The following is an 18777-nucleotide window of genomic DNA, read 5'->3' on the forward strand; positions in this document are numbered from 1 at the left end:
AAGCTAGAATTTCAAGCCAACTTATACCTTCAAAAGCTCATCGATTTCACATGGCAGCATCTAATCCCCTCATGTTTGATCCAGATCCTGCAATTTCTTGCAATAATGCAATCACCAGCATCCCTGTAGCCACAAGATACCTCATGCCGAGCTTTTACAAATTCTTTCGCAAGAGCATGTATAGTTCCTTTTTTTGACAAGGCAAATCAATTTTCTACACGAAGCTTCATCATTCTAAGACCATATCTTTCTGTGGAAAAGAGAGAACACAGGCAGACAAAGAAGTCGGACGGAACATCTGTTACTGAAGAGTTACAAAAGCATACCCATCCTTCGAACTGACTGGCGAAAGGACCCATTATTCCTAAGAGAGGCTGCCAAGTGCTACAAAAAAGAGTCGTTACTCCGATTGTGTTACAGACCTCCGGCTCTGGGAGATGTAAAATCGTCTCCTTCCATTTTCCTCCAAAATCATCAGTTTCAGTGTCACATCAACAGTAACCTCCTTGGTGCAGGACATCTTTTCTCCTCCCACATCTGAATCCAAACACGGACACATACACGCCTCCTAGAGTGGAGGTCTTGCAGTCGTCACCGTTCAGTAACTCCCCGTTGCTAGGGAGAAAGAGGGTTGACCAAAGAGGGGGCAAGCCCTACCAGAGCGCTCGTAATTCAGTATTCACTGTTACTCTATCCCGTGCAGTTAATAAACAATAATACATACCCACAGGTCCATGCACATGAATAGCCGATGGAGAGAGAGAGAGTTGAGAACTACATTCACATCTTTTGTTCATCAATGATAATTCTTATGAGAAATTGGCAAACCTCTAGGAAGACTCCCAGTTGACAATCCCAAAAAGGCGATAGAGACAACAGTAACATAAACAACCTCAATTTTCTCTAGAGAATAGTAAAATATTCTAACACAACCAGAAGGTTTAATTTGCAGCAGATAGAAATGTCAAAACAAAGCCAACCTCATATTTTTTCCCCTGCTATCCTTTCAGATTTGTGCAGGGGAAAAAAACTCACCAACCCGAGTAAAATTACTGTTCTCAGAAAACAGAAAATCAGCTTACAACAGCAGCTGGCTTCTGAGAGTCAATTATCTTCAACACCTCTTCACCCATCCTCTTGCATCCAACCAATGTCTGCAACACATTAAAGCCAATGGGTATATAAATTGAATGAACAGGGGCAACTTAACAAGCAAACTGTAAAAATCCATTCTGAAGAGAAATGGTTGTTGGGCCCCACCCTGCCGAGAGGCAGTCGAGGCAGCTCGGCCAAGCGGCGATGGACTCCCAGCTGCTCCAAAGATCACGTCCAGCTGCTCTCGAGGACAGGTCTTACAAGGTTCCCGACTGGACAACAGCCCTAACTAGCCTACGAGTCAATTAGAAATGGTCCCCGCCCCAGTCCTTGCCACAAGCAACTCAAATATCAAAGATCTAGGCATTAATTGTTACAACTCGTGTGCGGCGTTAGCACATGCTCGCTCAAACGGGACAAAGCATCCCCTGTTGAAATCTCAGTCCCCCGTTTGTACTCAATGCTAAAATCGTACTCTAGAAGCTTGGCTAACCATCGCTGCTAGGTCGGCATTGATACTCGCTGTCTTAGCATGTACTGCAGGCTGCTATGGTCCGCCCGGACTATAAAGCATCGGCCAATCAAATTCGGTCGCCACTTCTCAACGGCCAACACTATCGCAAGTAACACTTTCTCGTATGTTGAGAGTGGCCTGGCCCAACTAGTAAGCACCTTAGACATCACTGGCATCCGTCTCTACCACGAAGTCTACTAAAAAATCCGGCAAAGATAGAACCAGGGGCAGACATCATGGCTGCCTTAAGTCTCTCGAAAGCTAGTCGGGACTGATCCATCCATGCAAATGCTCCCTTCTTCAACATCTGCGTCAAAGGAACTGCAATCATCCCATAACCTTGGATGAATATCCGGTAGTACCCGGTTAGGCCTAAGAAAACGCATAGGCCTCTCAGATCTTTTGAAAGGGGCCATCGATCCATCGCTTGAAGCTTCTCGGGGTCAGCCCGTACCCCATCCTTAGACACAATATGACCCAAATAACTGATCGTGGTCTGCCCAAAGCTGCACTTTGACATCTTCGCATACAAGGTGTGGTCTCTCAAAATCTATAACACCGTCCTCAAGTGACTCTCGTGCTTCTCAAGGTTTTTGCTATAGACCAATATACCATCAAAGAACACCAAGACGAAGTCTCCCAAGTGTTTTTGGAATACATCATTCGTGCATATTTGGAATGTCGTTGGGGCATTCGTGAGTCCAAAAGGCATCACTAGAAATTCGTGATGCCCATCATGTGTCCGGAATGCAGTTTTAGGGATATCAGCATCTTCCATACGGATTTGGTGATAACCCGCTCCCAAATCTAACTTAGAGAATAATGAGGCTCTCGTTAATTCGTCAAGCAACTCATCTATAATGGGTATAGGATGTCTATCCTTGATTGTAACCTCATTAAGCGCCCGATAATCTATACAAAATCGCCACAAACCGTCGTTCTTCTTGACTAGAAGAACTGGGAAAGAAAATGGGCTGCCGCTCGGCTGTATGATGCCGCTGTCCAACATTTCCTTCACTAGCCGTTCTAGTTTTGTTTGTTGTTCATAACCATAACGGTATGGTCTTACATTGATTGCTTCGGCATCAGCTGTCAACGGAATCCAATGGTCATATGAACGTCTAGGCGGTAGCCCTGTTTGCTCGACAAACAAGTCTGAAAACTCGGCCAACAATTTCTGTATGCTGCCTGGCAATGTTATCACTGGCGTATCGTATCGCGTATCGGTCGGCCCGACCTATACGTCGTATCGTAATGTATCATAAATGTATCGTAATGTATCGTAAAATTAATTTTTTAATTTGTAAAAAATATTAAAAAATTATAAAAAATACGAAAAATTCAGAAAAAAACTAAAAAAATCTGAAAAAACAAGCAAAAATCAGAAAAAATCAAGAAAAATGTATTTAAAGGAACATTCATCATTCATTTATATGAAGTATGAATATGAACAAAACATTCCAAAATAAGAAATCAGACATTCAAAAATCAAAATAACATACTAAGCGGCCGAAGAGTATTTGATTGCATCACAATTCATAAGTTCAGAAGTCAAAACATATAAACATAGTTATCATCTTTCATGATTCAACAAAAAGCCTCGTCAATCGTCATCTGCATCATCATCTTCATTCTTCATCATCTTCATTTTCTTCATTAAGTACTTCTTCTATCCCCTCTGTTGCAAATGGAATGTCACCAAAAAACCAAAAAACCCTCTTTCTCCAAGCTTCCTTCCCACTGTGCCCACTACGAGAAAGAAACCTTTTCTCACGGGCAAAACTTGATGCAAACGAGGAAAATCTCTCCCTCCCACGTCTCTTGAAGTGTTTAGAAACAAGAAAAGAGAGAGACACAGAAAAGAGCGTATATACAAGAAGACGCAAAAAAGGGGGCGTCGGGGCCCCTTTTTTGCGTCTTTTTGTATATACGCTCTTCTCTTCTCTCTCTCTCTCTTTTCTTGTTTCTAAAACAAGACCGTATCGTATATCGTAGGCGTATTGTATAGGTCTTTAAGACCTATACGTATCGTACGATACAGATAACATTGCTGCCTGGTACTGTCTCTCCCCTTTGGTCGATAGGAGGAATGTCAGTGGCCATTGTACCAGCCACAACGCAAGTTGCTGGGCTGTCAAAGCTTTCAAGGCAACCTTGGGCTCAAGGTAAGACTTGACGGCAGCCAAGGTGACCTTGCCGTCGCCACCCTCCTTAGGAAATGACATAGACATAGTTGAGAAATTCCAAGTTATGTCCCCAACTGTTTCCAGCCACGGTACACCAAAGACTACATCTATGCTTCCTATAGGTAGCACAAATAAATCAACATGGAAAGGTTGCAAATGGACATCTTTGCAATTCAAAGAACACACTAGACTTGTCCCATCGCCTACCATGACTGCAAAAGAGGTTGCAAATGGACTTGGTAGCCAATTGTCTTTAACGTCTGTGAGCTCAGAAAATTGTTTGCGGCTTCGGTGTTGAGAAGAACCAGCATAGGGTGCTCGCCAATATGCCCTATCACGCGCATTGAGTTAGGCCGGGTTGTGTCGTCCAAAGAGTGGCAAATGATGCTGGATTCGCCTGGCCCATCTGCCGCTGCACTGTCCTCTTGTTTGTCATGCTGCTCGGACTCTAGAGGCGACTGATCATCCTCGCTGTCCAGTTCCACCACAAACAGCCGCATATGTTTGCACTTATGACCTCTCTCCCATTTCCGTCCCACGTGAAACATAGGTCTTTTTTAATCCTCTCCTCCCTCTCTTGTTGGCTTATAAACTGAATTCGAGGATTGTAGGAGTTAGTTTGCTGCACCTCTATTTTTCTCACGGGTTGGAGGGGTTCGGAATCATGAGGCTTGACCCGATGTGAGTCAAATACCTTGTTGGGTTTGCACAAGGCCTGCAAACGCTTGTTCTTTTCCTCAATGATACGCGCTAGCCCAAAACAATCCCGGAGCTGCATTGGCTGCTGTGATAGCAGCTCGATCCAGATATCATCTTTCAACCCTCCAATGAATGTACCGATTAGGGCACTTTCAGGCCAGTTTCTAACCATGCGTGCTAGATTCTCAAATCTACTTTGGTACACTTGGACTATCGTTGTTTGCTTAAGATGTTTGAGCTCGACCTCAAAATTGGTAAAAGTAGATTCACCAAAGCGTATGAGAAGCTCGTGTATAAACTCAGCCCGATTCAGCCTTGGGGCACATGGAATCCATCGATACCATAGCATTGCCTCGTCTTCAAAATGCAAAACCGATAGTGTCACCCACTGCTCTACCGGAATTTGCCGACAATGGAAGTACTGCTCAACTTTAAAGAGCCAGTCCTGTGTCTTCCTACAGTTAAACTTAGGAAAATCTAGTTTAACGCTGGGCAGCCGAGGTTCCACCCGGACTCTACCTCGTCTCCCCTCATTTGGCTTTCTCTCACAGCGTGGCTCCCTGTAGTAGTTTCTCTTGTCTAACTCATGCAAAATCTCGGCCTCAGTATCCAGCCAAGTAGGCGCACAACTGCTGGGATGCTCGGCTGCAGCCGCCATCTCGCACACAAGACCTAGTCGCTGGCTGTCTCTCTCGGCCGTCTACATGCCTCTCCTCGGCACGTCTGCCCTCACACTCCAAGTCTCACTGGGGATAATACTCATCTCGTCTATGGCGAGGTCGGTAGGCGTCTCTCACTTCTCACTCATGGACGGTCTCCTCCAACGGTCGTCCAATGTCTCTTCTTGCATCACGAAGGAAAGTGTCGGCCACTAGCCTATCTTGGCCACTATGCCTATGATACGATGGACTAGGCGTCTTAGGAGCGTCTCTCCTATGTTCCTCTCGTTGGACAGACGCCAAGACACTATGGAGTGCACCGTCTATAGTGGAGACTTGCAACTCTTGCTCTTGGGTATGAGCACGCATCGCTTGCATATGCTTGAGGATAGTGTCAAACTGATCTAGACGGTTGAGCTGACTTCGGACCTGTCCCAATTCGCAGCTCTTGGTGCTTGTAATGCAAAACGTGCTTTTCCGTGTTGATTTATTTGTGCTACCTATAGGAGGCGTAGATGTAGTCATTGGTGTACAGTGGCTAGAAACCTATGTCACAATGGTACGGGTACGAGTGCGGGTACGGGTACGGGGGTACGGGTACGGGGGTACGGGTACTGGTATGGCGTTTCCCAACAAAATTATGAAAGTTGCTTGTGTCTACTAGAATCATCACAGGCATTTCACCGATCTGTGCTTGCACCCTCATCGAATTCGGGACTGATGCCCCTGCCAAGGTGCAGTAAGCCACTCCGAGAGGATTCCTAGCTGTATGGGTTACTGTTGTGTCTTCCTCGGCAATGGATATTGTTTACCCATACGTCTCTTCTATGTCGTCCTCATTTTCAATCACTTGAAAATTTTTCAACTGCTTGCATCAATGTCCCCTTCATCCATTTCTCATCGCAATTAAAACACAGGCCCTTCCTGAGCTGTTCCTCTCTTTACGAGGAGCCCTCCGATAGTCGTAAGGCCAATGGCCGGTGCGGCTGCCCCTTCGTAGAGGAAGAGTCCCGCTGGTTCGGCGGATGGCGATCACAGGCAGCGCTATGATGAAAACAGATAACGATCGAGAATCGCTTGACTCCGGCCATCTCCGACTACAGAACTGGTGGGGTTGGTCTCGTCAGGGCTCGCCGCTCACCAGAGGACCCATCCAACGCTGGGATTTCTGCTAACCCGGTGAGGTCTCTAGGCTTTCACTCTGGCTCTACTTTCCCTCTGTTTTGTCCCGTGGTAATCTACTGTTTTTTTCCTGTCTTCGCTTCCTGCAAGCGATCTCCCGGCAAGACAAAGAAACATCCCCAGCAAGCAAGCCCCTGTGTTAGCCTCTGTGGCTTATCCAATCGACCTGTGCTGCCAACAAGGCTAGTTCGGGAGCCCTCCTGAGTGACCGACCTCCTCTATTAAGGGGAACGCTGTAACCGTTCGGTGTTGGGCATTCCGTCAGCCTTCCCCTCTTGGCAAGTTTCCCGATTCCGCTCATACAGGACTCCTACATCACGCCTGTGGATGAACGTTTTCTGGCAGTCTCGATCCAATCCTGTTCTGGCAGAGAAGTGTAGACAGGAGCCTCCCTCGCCGTTTCTCCTACGAACAGGAAAATCATTCATCCAGTGAAGTATTATGTCGATAATCTCTGGCCTTCCCTGCTTTATTAAACACAACTTGACTACGTGATTCCATTGTTGTTGAGGAGAGAATGGAGGTGATCAGACCCCATAGCTAATCCAATCCTTGAAGGCCATTGGAACTGACGACTCTCTCTCCGTATCCGACGCGCCTTGGGAGGCCGAATCCCCTTCACGGCTGCTGCTGTTTGACATCGCCGAGAGGGCTCGGCCGGTAAATCATCAACTTCACCCCATAGATCACATTGCTTTCCACCCGACCACCGGCCACTGTCCATCGGTGGGCTCCTCCTTGTGCGCAGGGCACCAGGGACACAGCCCCGAGGCGAGAGACCTAACCTAGGGGAGGGTGTGGTTTGGCCGTGCTAGGCATGCTTGTATGTGGAAGTGCGTGAGCAGTGAGAGATTGAATCAATGTACCGCACATGAGTTGTAGCAATTAATGCCTAGATCTTTGATATTTGAGTTGCTTGTGGCAAGGACCAGGGGTGGGACTGTTTGTAATTGACTCGAGGCCCGAGGGCTAGTTGGGGCTGTTGTCCATCTGGGAGCCTTGTAAGACCTGTCCTCGAGAGCAGTCCTCGATAGGGCGGGCTCCAACAATTTGCTCCACGATACCAGGGTTAACATGAGAACTCACAATACAAGAAGCACAACGGCTTCACTCAAACTACACAAAGTTAAAATCTTCAAAAAACCTTTTAGCAAACCTCGTTCACAGGAACCCAGCCCCGCTTGGCGGAGCTGCCTCGACTGCATCTCAGCAGTCCTCGACAAGGAGGGCTCCAACAACTGGCTCCACAGTACCAGGGTTAACACGAGAATTCACAATACAAGAAGCACAACGACTTCACTCAAACTGCACAAAGTTAAAATCTTCAAAAAACCTTTTAGCAAACCTGGTTCACAGGAACCCAGTTTTTAGAATAGCTTTCGTTTTGTCATCCAAAGGGGTCCACTTGTGTGTCATATTGACATTTAATAAGGAACAACTTTCTCAGAAAAGTAACACAGATAAACTTTCAGAGGTTTATCTCCAGAACTGTGATGTGGCCCGCACTCAGGCTTCTGTTACAGAGCTAATATGTCTGATTCTCATTCCTGAATTAGTCCAATACTCATTTCATCATAGGACACAGTACACACTAAATGACAACAGAAAATAAAGGCACATACAACATGCGATTCACTATGAAACCTGTTTAAGCCTCCCATCTCGCCACATCAACATTTGTGTGAAAAAACAACACCAAGAAACAACAGCATCAGAACTACAAACAGAATAAAAGAAATTGGTGACACACGAGGATACCTTTCCAGTTGAAAAGATGTCACCAGTTCGAAAACCCATGTCCAATGCACCAAGCACTGCATTCTCTATTCTTTTGGCTGCAATCTCTTCTCCAAGTCCATATCTCAAAAGCATAGCAACACTAAGTACTGTCGCTAATGGATTTGCCTTGTCCTATTTACGCAGTCAGTAATAACACAAACAACCATTAGGGCATTTATAGTATTGATAATAAAAGAATGAGAAATGAGAATACAACCTGTCCTGCAATGTCAGGAGCAGAACCATGAATGGGTTCAAAAAGTCCAGGGCCCTGTAACACGCTAATGCTTAGAACAACCATTTGTGAAGGACAACTGCTAAGAGAAAGTAGCTGAAGGGTCATACAAGTGATTACCGATTCACCAACACTAGCAGAAGGGAGCATACCAATGCTCCCAGTGAGCATGGAGGCTTCATCTGACAAAATGTCACCAAAGATGTTATTTGTCACAATCGTGTCAAACTGCAAAACCAGAAAGGATGAGAACTGACTTAGTACAGAGCATAGACTATACTAGAGGAGTATCATAAATATGGATAAAGGAAAACCTGTTTGGGATCACGTATAAGTTGCATCGCTGCATTGTCAACATACATATGTGACAGCTCAACATCTGGGTATTCTTGTGCAATCTCTGTTACTCTTTTTCTCCAAAGCATGGACGCCTACAAATCATCATCAGCAGAATAAACCTGAGAATGGATCGCGGATTAAGAGAATATGCTGCCATTTGCTTTCTGGAGTCCTACTTAAGACATTACTTGACTACATCTAGTAAAGACAACTAAATAAAGCATTGCAGGAAGCACTTATGATCCAGGACACGTCATAAGGTCACAGGAGATAAGATACAACACAATGGCTCTCCCTTCCCTAGAGGGCCATGATATTAAGGAACTTCTGATATAAAGACAAGGAACTAACATCAAGATATCTAATAACATATATTTGCCTCATGCTTGCCTAGAAATTTGACTCCTGAAGAGTTCCCATTAAACCAAATTCTTGTAAAAAAGAAACACCATTAATCACAGAATCACCAAATCAATTTGAGACTGAATAGTTAACTCTTACTCAAAGTACCAGAACTTCTGCAAATGTATCATCTGCCATTAAATCATTCACAAAATAAATGAAATTGCTGAAGCTGAAAATACCTCTAAAACATTGGCCTTATCAACTGAGCAGAGTTTTCCACGTCGTCTTCGAGCAGTTTCAAATGCTAGACGAGCAATGCGATCGATCTAATTTCACATATTCAGGACAAATTAGCATGGATGCAAATAAGTAGTATAAAACAAAAAGATGAGCAATATTAACGCAAACAAAGATTATCAAGCTTATAGTAACGCAACAAAATGCACGCTTCCTTGAGCCTAGGTGACTGATGATCAATAAAGTCTAGGTGACTAAGCCAACCTAGAGAGCCCATGCAAGCTTTTGACAACATAGACCAATCCTGGTATATAATGTTTTACCCTAAACTAAAAGAAACATGATCCCAAACAATCCTTCATCATCAAAATGATCCTTCAAAACCAGAAAAGTTCATAGTGAAGATCATCTAGCATAAGCGTAGTAGCCGTTACAGGGACTTGCCATTAGAATGTGCAAAAGAAATAAACATTAGGGGGAAGAAAAGAGGGAGATTTTAACCTGATGTGACACAATGTACTATTGTGTTCACCTACCTCAGAAGATGAGTAGATTTCAGTGTTGAAGCCTATATCCTCACCTTTCTCATTTGTTTTAAAACCTCTTGGTTGTCCAAAATAGATCCCTGTTGAAACCATTTATTCATTTCGAGGCATTAAACTTAAATCAGCAACAAATTTGCTATTTAAGTGCACAATAGTCAAAAAGAATCAAGAAGGGAATAAGAATTTCAGTTTAGATATGCACAGTTCAAGTTTCACCTCCAGTAAGTTCTCTGACTACCATGATATCAACTCCCTCAGCTATCTCTCTCTTCAAAGTGGACGAGTCAGCCAACTGAACAGGCAACAAAATAAAATAAGAACATCATTAAGCAGCATGCACGAAGGACATCACAGTACCTCAAAAATTGAATCTTGTAGGCATAATGAGCTGTTAATATAAATTTGATCTGTTTCAGGAAATAGAGAACATTTATATGAGAAATGCATTAAACCAGTTCATTTTTGGTTTTACCGCACTTTTCATTTTTAAGGACTATTTTCAAAAAATAGTTCGCACAGACTGACATGGACATTTAAAAACATAGAAGTCAACATCAAAATCATATTTTTAAGACATGTTGTAACGATCACTTTTGTTTTAGGTGGAGCTGGAGCGGGTCCAGACCCAAACCCGAGGTCCACACACGAACAGGGTCCCGACGACGCCCTTTTCGCCCTCGTCTTTCCCTCTTCTCCCTCACCTTCCCCTTCGTTCCTTCCTCTACGGCGTTGCAAAGAAGAGACAGGACCAGTCAACGACGGAGGTGTTGCAGTGGCAACGTTCGGGCCAGCAGAGGAAGGGCGATGACGGCGGTAGCACTGGTAAGCCCTCTCTCTGCCTCTTCCTCTCCTTTCTATCTTCTTTCTCCTCCTCCTCCCTCCTGCACAACCCTCTCCTTCAACACCCTCCTTTCTCCCCCTCTGCTCTAGCTCCCTCCCTATCTCCTCTCCCTCTCCCCCATTTCCCCCGCTCGATTTCCCCTCTCTGCCCGTTTCTCCCCTCCGTCTGAACTCCCTTCCCCAGTCCCCCCTCTCTGTCAACACCCTCTCCCTCGCACGCTCTTTCCCCTCTCTACTCTCCCATCTCACTGTTTGCACCCCCCCTCTTTACCGCCAGCCTCCTCCCACTCACCTCTCTCGTGTTCTCCCTCTTGCTTTCAACCACCCTCACAACCGACTGCCTTCTCTTGATGATAGACCCCTCTCTTGAGGTCCCTTTTTGTCGATTTTGACTCTGTTGTGGCTACTTGGTCAATTTGCAGCTTGAAAAAGCATCTTTCTCCTCATAGCAGTGAAGTGAATGCATTGGTGGTGGCGGCATTGAGAGATTTTAGCCGTTTGAGAATCTCTCGAACTCGTGAGGTGGCTGCCGGGAGGACTGCAGCAACTAAGACTTTGAAATTGGGGTGAGCAAGGCCTAATCGAACCTAAATTGTTGTATATTTTTTGTTGGAGCACGTATAATTATTGTTTGAGCATGTTAGAATTAAGAATTGATGATTTAGGATGTATGTTAGCGACTTTGCTTTTTGGGAAAAGTCTATGATGGTTTTGAAGAGGCGATGATCCATGCTCATAACGATCTTTTTATCATGATAAGTGATTGTCAAAGCTATGTCAAAACATGGTAGAGATTTGATGGGGTGGAGAAGATTTAGAATCGTTTTAGTGAGCATGTGTCACATGCTTTTGCAATTGGGCGTTTTACTTTGTTGGTTGGGGAAGAGCATGTAGGTTGGGTGTATTATTGGGAAGACGCGCAACTGAAGAAAGCAAATGAGAAATGTGTTAGTGATAGATTGATCGAAGCTTGAGTTTAGATGTTTGGTCACAACCCCAATGTTTTGGGTAGAGGCCTATTGGAAGGTTTTGTGAGTCGATACTATTCGTTGACACCCTTTTGAGGCGATGACATGCCTCAATGATCATACTTTACACTTGTATAAATTGTAAAGCGAAGCAAGTAAAAATCTTATCACTTTCTTATGTTTGCAGGTACACCGGGTACGTCTAGTATACCCTGAGCAACAAGACGTGAAGCTCGAGGCATTTTGAAGTGTTTTGTGGCGGCATTCCAGGCAAATCCCTGCCTGGGGCCAACTTGTGAATGTGTGTTCGTAGGATCATTGGATCCTAGGATTGTGATGTGATTGAATAATTGTAAAGTGATTGAATGAATGTATGCATGAGAGTTCTATGCTTATGTGATTAGTTTTGTTTAAAAATTTCTACGCAATTGCATGAACATGCTAGATTGATAACTGCTTAGGACAAATGAGGTGGGGTATCGAGTCGAGTGTCTCATCGACCCCAATTGTGCATTAGGAAGCATTCTAGAATGATAACTACTTAGGACAGATGAGGTGGGGTATCGAGTCAAGTGTCTCCTCGACCCCAATTGTGCATTAGGAAGCATCCTAGAATGATAACTGTCTAGGACAACTACGAGCCAATCACGGGTTGAAACTACTCTCCGGGATTTGGCTAAGTTTTGAAAGATGTGATTGATGTGTTTGATAAGATGTCAATTTTTATGAATGTGAATGTTGTGATTTGTTGCACATGTATTGTTGTGGACAATGATACAAATGAATGAGATTGGAGGGTAGATGTACCCATATTGTTTTGACGGCTAGCTAAGACTGTTAATGTTATGTGTAGCCCTCGTGTGGAGGCAATTGGAAGTGTGGGTGCATTTGTGAAGTAAACCAACCTCATGAGCTAGCCAGTCATTTTGTGAATGTGCAATTAGAATGATAAAAAAAGAAAGCATAAGAGATGAGAGGCCAGTGGGTTGTGGCATTGTGTTTGGGAGTTGTCCCGCCCTCGCCACTAGTCTCGCCTGTTCGGAGCGCAGGCGGTGTAAGGCCCCAGGGTGTTGTGTGATGTGCTTGGAGAGTTGGGCTCCCGCCTTCCCAACCTAGGTGTCCTAGGGAAGGCTGAGTATCTCTCCTTGGAATTCAGACATCCATGGATGAGTGCTCTACCGCTGCAGCGGGAATGGATCCATATTGTTTTGGGTCACCATGGGGGTTGTCTCCCGGCTGTAGACCATCCACGGTGTGCACGTGCATGTGTTTGCACCCACAGGAACTGTCAATTCACTGAAGCTAATGAAAATGAAAAGAATGTGAATAAAATGTATATGAATGAAGTGCATGTGAATGAAATGAATGAAAATGATATGTTTATGCATGTCTTGTATGTGATTGGAATCGTGTTATCGTGGTCATTGAATGACCTTTACATGTCGTGGTATATGTGAGGGGCCTTCTTGGCAAATGATGTGATTATGCCCTAACACGACATGATGATAATTTGTTTTTATGATTGTGATTATCTCATATTTGAGCCCTACCTAAGAGGGTTTGGGTTTTTCCTGGCTTGTCGTCATACTGCGAAGGTTAAGCCTTTAGTGTTTCCTTTTTCAGGTTCTGGCGGACCCGTGACAGCAAGTTGATCAGATGGCTTCACTCACATCCTACTGGGGAGGTTTTGGGTCTTTTGTAGTGTCGGCGCGTCATGTCTTGGTCTTTTTGATGTCTTGTTTTTGTTAGGCATCAAAGTTGTGGTTTGGGGCATTTTTGTCATATGTACTTACGTGATTTTTGTATGAATGAAATTGATTATATAATGGAAAGTTGCCCCGTTGTTTGAAATTGCATGGGTCATGTTCTTTTGAATTGTTGTGTCGTCGCACCTCAATGTTTATGTTTTAACAAAGAAAAAAAAAGGGTTATTTGAGGGTCAAAAGGTTGGGGTGTGACACATGTAAGATGAGATTTAGAAGCAAAAAAAAACAACTATTGATTTTAAGATGTTAGAAAAAATTATGTTTACACATTCAAAGAATATCATTTTTATATGGATTCACAATATTTGAAGTGTAGGGGTCACATCCATCATGTTGAAATTTGTTTGGAAAAATGAAGGATATATGGTAAAACGAGTCCAAAAATGGGACTTGTTAAGTGTATCTGAATATATATTTATCTTATGTTGCGGGATATTGCTGGATGACTAAAAATTAAAAATTCATCACTAAAAACACCATAAATTGTCTAATGATGCATCATAAACTGTCATTAATGCTCATATGTCGACTGTTTTCTAGGAACAGATTTTTAATTTTTTTCAGTCATTTGGCAATATCTAACACATGGTAGGATACAACTCTCTCTCTCTCTCTCTCTCTCTCTAGATATATATATATATATATATATATATATATATAATGCCAATTAGCATACACGATGCCTTAGCAATAGACAATTTAGTCACATTTCAAATATTAGTATTTGTAATATGTTCAAGCCCAAAATCCACTGTTCTCATTAAAGTTCTTAGTTGCAATGTGTGTGTGTGTGTGTGTGTATGTCTAAGGCACCGTGTATGCTAATTGGCATTACACCACCACTAAGAGTGGTGTCAAGCCGAGTACCCCACGTGCTTTCATGTACCCAGCACACAACAAGGCAATAAAAAAAGATCCTCGGGCTGGCCCAACCACTTCTCCCACAAAATCCAACTCGTCCCAATAATATATATATATATATATATATATATATATATATATTTTTTTTTTTTTTTTTGAAATATCATGATCTTAACATGAAATATAAAAAAAAAGGCAACATATTTATCACGTTATTTTTGCTTCTTTCGTAATTTATTACCAATTTTTTTCATTTTTCTATTGTTTAGCATTGATATTATCATGGATTCAAATTTAAACTTAAATTAAATTATTTTTCATTATTTTGACCATCTTCAAAACATTCCTTTTATCACTTTTGTACAGTTGTATTTATGTTTTCCTATTTTTTTATGATTTATTTCATTGATGTCTATTTTTTATTTTTTAAAGTTTTCCGAGTTTTTTTTCAAAATTAAAAAAAACAGCTTTGACGGAAAATACCCAAGAAAAATCTCCTTGTTAAAAACCCGAAAATGATATTTATGCCAAAGAAATATATAAATATATGTTGATATACTAAATTTTGTATATTTTAAATGTTTTATTAAAATTAAGTCAGGCCCAGGCCGATCCAAGCCTGACTTCGAATCGGGCAAATGCAAGCCGGCCTGATGCCCATCCCTAGCTGCCATCCATCTTTCTTCGTATTAAAACTTTGAGGTTCCTAATTAATGCTATCAAAAATATTATACAAATGCTCAAGTGTAGTCACACCCAAGGATCATGTAGTGAAAAGAGAAATTTTTCATACAATAATATAAATTCATAAAACAAATAACCACCCCCTCAAATTACTCATGAACCAACTCATAATTTAAGCAGCGGAGGTTCAACTTTCCTTCACATAATAAAAATGGGCTCTACTTATGATACACGTGAACAAGTATTATTTTAGTTGTCAAACTGATACAAGTGTGTTACCAAATATGTAGCTTTCTAGCTTGTGGTGCATACTTTGATGGCTGTCTTTTATGATCTAGCAAAATATAACCCACTAGATGTTGAACTTCATTTATGCACGTACCTGTGTAGTTTTGTTGAATTTACGAAAGAGAGGACCAACCTATCAGAAATTAATCCTTAAGAATAAAGTGTATTTGAAGAAGTTTAGTGTTACATGGATTTCCTTTAACAACTAAAGCTAACTAATGTCACTGCTACATTACATGGCAATGATGCAATTCATTCTGCAATGGCATGAGAAAAGGCATCAAAGCTAGGATAGTGGACTTATGTAAGAAAGAAACCAAGAAAGCAAAAGATAGGGATTAAAATAAGTTGAATTTTTACATATCCAATATTCCACAGTTTCTTACCAAAAAATAATAACCCACGGGACAATAAGCACCTCAAAGATGCATGAGAATGTGTATTTTAATCTAAGCCTAATTCAGTTTAGCAATAAAAAAATTTAACTTGATGCTTTAAATTTGCTCTTAAACACCTGTGGTAAAACTGTTGCCGGCCGCAAATTTGCAAACACACCAAGCCCAGACCTAAGTGCAAGCAACCCTGTTTCTGGCTTCAAGTGGTGCTCATTATTATCCCATTTATACCTGCATAACCCATTGTCTCACGGTAATCAAATATTGTAAAATAAAATAGATGTAACCACAAAATACACCACTTCAACTATCAAACTCACAAAATAGAAATGCAAGAATTAGACAAAAGAGAAAATCACCCTCCAATGGCCCCAAGAAGAACAGCATCTGCTTCTCTAGCAACAGCCAGAGTTTCATCCGGCAATGGAACCCCCACTGAGTCAAGTGCCGCTCCCCCCACTGGCATCTCAATTAATTGGAAACTGATTCCTGGTTTGATTCAAGAAAACCGACTATGAGAAATAGTAGAAACGAAAAAATCAAGTAATAACGTCAATCAATCAGTTTAATATGTCACAATTTCAAAAGGTAAACATTTTATTGCATAACAACCACCAATTTAGTCAATCAAGTTATAAGTTCAAAACATAAAATGGAAAAAACATACAGGGCAAAGACACAACAAACTGATTCTTCGCCAACAAGCAAGGTCGATTTACGGAAAGAACTGCAACTAAAATGAACGTACCGAAACACTATTTCTCCTCTAAACATAAATATAGTAGCTTTCCGCGGTTGTAAACAAAATCGACAAAAGAAACGATTTAGGAACAGTATGTGAGATTCTTTAGTGAATGGAGACCATAAGCGGCTAGGACACAAACTTTGCTATGAACATTGGCATAATCTACCAACAGCTGGAGAACTTTAAAGTCCAATCACAAGTTCAACATAACTGGGGTACAAATCCTCCCGCAAACCACTGAATCAAACTTTCAATTCGCATGAAGAAGAGATCGAGTTGACCAAAGAGAAAGGGAAGCGAAAGAGAACCCTCCCTCTCCGTCTACTAAAAACCCTACTCAATGTACGGAAACCAAGGCAAAGGGAGAACAATGACGGGAACGATAAGTTCATACACAAAACCTAACACCAAAACCCAATTTCAGAAGAAAACGATTCAAGTCAAAAAGTGCACAGAGATGACACTAAAAGGCTGACTTTCGAGAGACCCCGCGAGCAGCAGCACGTCCTTGGCCACGGAGACGACTTCGGGGCCAATGCCGTCGCCAGGGAGAAGGGTGAGCTTGTAGGACTTGGAGGAAGGGCGAGAACTGGAGGAGCAACGGAACCTTCCCCATTTCCTCGACGAGGAAGAAGGCCTTCCGGACGTGGCATTTAGGGTTACGTTCAAGTTCGTGAAGTTAAGCTGCGACGACGCCATGGAAGAATGGACGAATAAATGGGCGGAGAGAGAGAGGTCGCTTCAACGTTTTTCTTGACCCAAGAAAATTGGCGACGCAAGATGCAAGGGTCGAAGCTTTGAAGCGCTTGAGGATCAATATAGTAAGAACACTCTCACATGCCCTTCAAAAGAAATGGGCCATTTTTTTAATCTTCCATTGCAACAACCTTGTATGTTTCAACTTTCAATGGCATCCCTCTCTTTCTGGTTGGATCCCGTTAGGCAGCACGCCTAAGTGATGCCTTTTGGGTTTTTTTGTCTGTTATTTTGATCTATATTGCTTTGTACATATGTTTTGACAATAAATAGCATGAGGAAATATAGTTAATAAAAATGAATGTAAAGTTGTTAGAACTCAGCAATCAGATTCACATGGGGTAGCTGATTGGGTCAGTGGGTCAGCAAGTTGGCTCGGCAACGGTCATGTCATAGTGTATTTCTAGTGTAGTCTACTGCTTTTCTATGCAACATAGAACAACATGATATTCGTTATGATTTCACATAGAACACTTGCTATATATATATACCACCTTATTTTTTGTGCGCCTCTGAATGTTTAGAAATTGATGGTGAGAATATATTTTCAAATTTTTGGGCTAGTATGTTTTTATGTCCTTGATAAAAGCTTTTATGAGAGAAACAAAGTAAAACATAATTAAAAACTTAAGAATCAAAATGAATTTTTACACGACTTTAAAACAGTTACCAAACTCAGACCATTTCATTCTAAGTCACTGATCCAGTGAATCAGCCGATTCTTGGTCGAGTTGCCCGAGTTTTGGTGTTGACTTGCTGGGATCCTAACTCGTGGCCTAATGAGAAGACAATTTTTGAAAAAAGTATGCATCCACCAAACGCTGGATTTGAATCCCGGATATCTAGTGTGAACCTGTTTGGGCACCTCAAGGGCAACTCTTGCTCTCTTCCCTCTTCGCTTCACTGCATCTTGATAGCATCGAATGCATCTAGCACCAGGAGTTGCTTCCGCCCCATGGTCGCTTCCTTTCTATGAAATGCAGAGAGGAAGGAGGGATCTCACTCTCTCTCTGTGTAAACCCCTACCCTCTTCCCTTCTCCCCAAGGCAGCCATGAGGGTTCCTTCTTTGAGGTATCTCGACAGAGACGTAGACTCGTTCTTGCAAGCGGCAGCTCGTCGAATGGAGTTACCACGACCTCATCCAATCCGTGAATTTAATCCTCCTCATAGACGCTTCGTCAGAGTCCTTCTATGCCAATCCATGTCGCATTGAAGCCTCAATTCGGTCGTTGTCTACCGCTGAGGGCTGTCACCACAGAAAGAGACTCTCCTAGTCTAAGAAGTATCACACCTTCTGAAGAGTTGGAGCATCTGAATATCCAAATAGTCTTGTCCATCAATGAATATTATTGTCCTCACTGTAAAAGGGAGCATCACACATGATTTTTTTATGTACTGTTTTGAATAGAGTGGATGCATCAATAAACACACCATATTGAAGGTAGAAGTCTAGCATATCAATACATTGAATTTCTCGATTGTTTTGTTATGGCCCATGTCTTGATTCTTTTACACGAACCAAAAGCTCTTGCAAGTTGCATTCTCTTGGGTTAACAAGAAATTGTTTTTCCATCAAATCATATAGATTCCCCACGTGATCTAAAAGTCATATGATTCTTGAATATTCATCCAGAATAGATTCTCTCTATCCAAGAAAA

The 18777-nt window shown here is 42.3% G+C and overlaps 1 protein-coding gene across 1 annotated transcript; it reads right to left on the bottom strand.

Moving 5' to 3' along the window:
• Positions 1–879: 879 nt before the first annotated feature.
• On the bottom strand, positions 880–17228 carry LOC116264414 (3-isopropylmalate dehydrogenase 2, chloroplastic-like). The gene is made up of 11 exons (XM_031644611.2): positions 16839–17228; positions 15977–16106; positions 15737–15848; positions 10032–10107; positions 9807–9895; positions 9273–9359; positions 8664–8780; positions 8470–8577; positions 8332–8385; positions 8094–8246; positions 880–1154 (listed from the first exon to the last, which is right to left on the bottom strand). The coding sequence occupies exons 1-11, from the start codon at positions 17059–17061 to the stop codon at positions 1074–1076; spliced, it is 1230 nt and encodes a 409-aa protein (XP_031500471.1). The 5' UTR covers positions 17062–17228; the 3' UTR covers positions 880–1073.
• Positions 17229–18777: the final 1549 nt, after the last annotated feature.

The sequence above is a fragment of the Nymphaea colorata genome, chromosome 11 (genome assembly GCF_008831285.2).
Source record: "Nymphaea colorata isolate Beijing-Zhang1983 chromosome 11, ASM883128v2, whole genome shotgun sequence".
NCBI lineage: Eukaryota > Viridiplantae > Streptophyta > Magnoliopsida > Nymphaeales > Nymphaeaceae > Nymphaea > Nymphaea colorata.

Coding starts and splice junctions, on each gene's coding strand:
- LOC116264414 (XM_031644611.2), bottom strand. CDS start 17,061: ATGGCGTCGTCGCAGCTTAACTTCACGAACTTGAACGTAACCCTAAAT. Junction 8,578..8,663: donor TTATACGTGATCCCAAACAG/GTTTTCCTTTAT, acceptor CTGGTTTTGCAG/TTTGACACGATTGTGACAAA. Junction 1,155..8,093: donor ACATCTTTTCAACTGGAAAG/GTATCCTCGTGT, acceptor AATGTGTTGCAG/ACATTGGTTGGATGCAAGAG.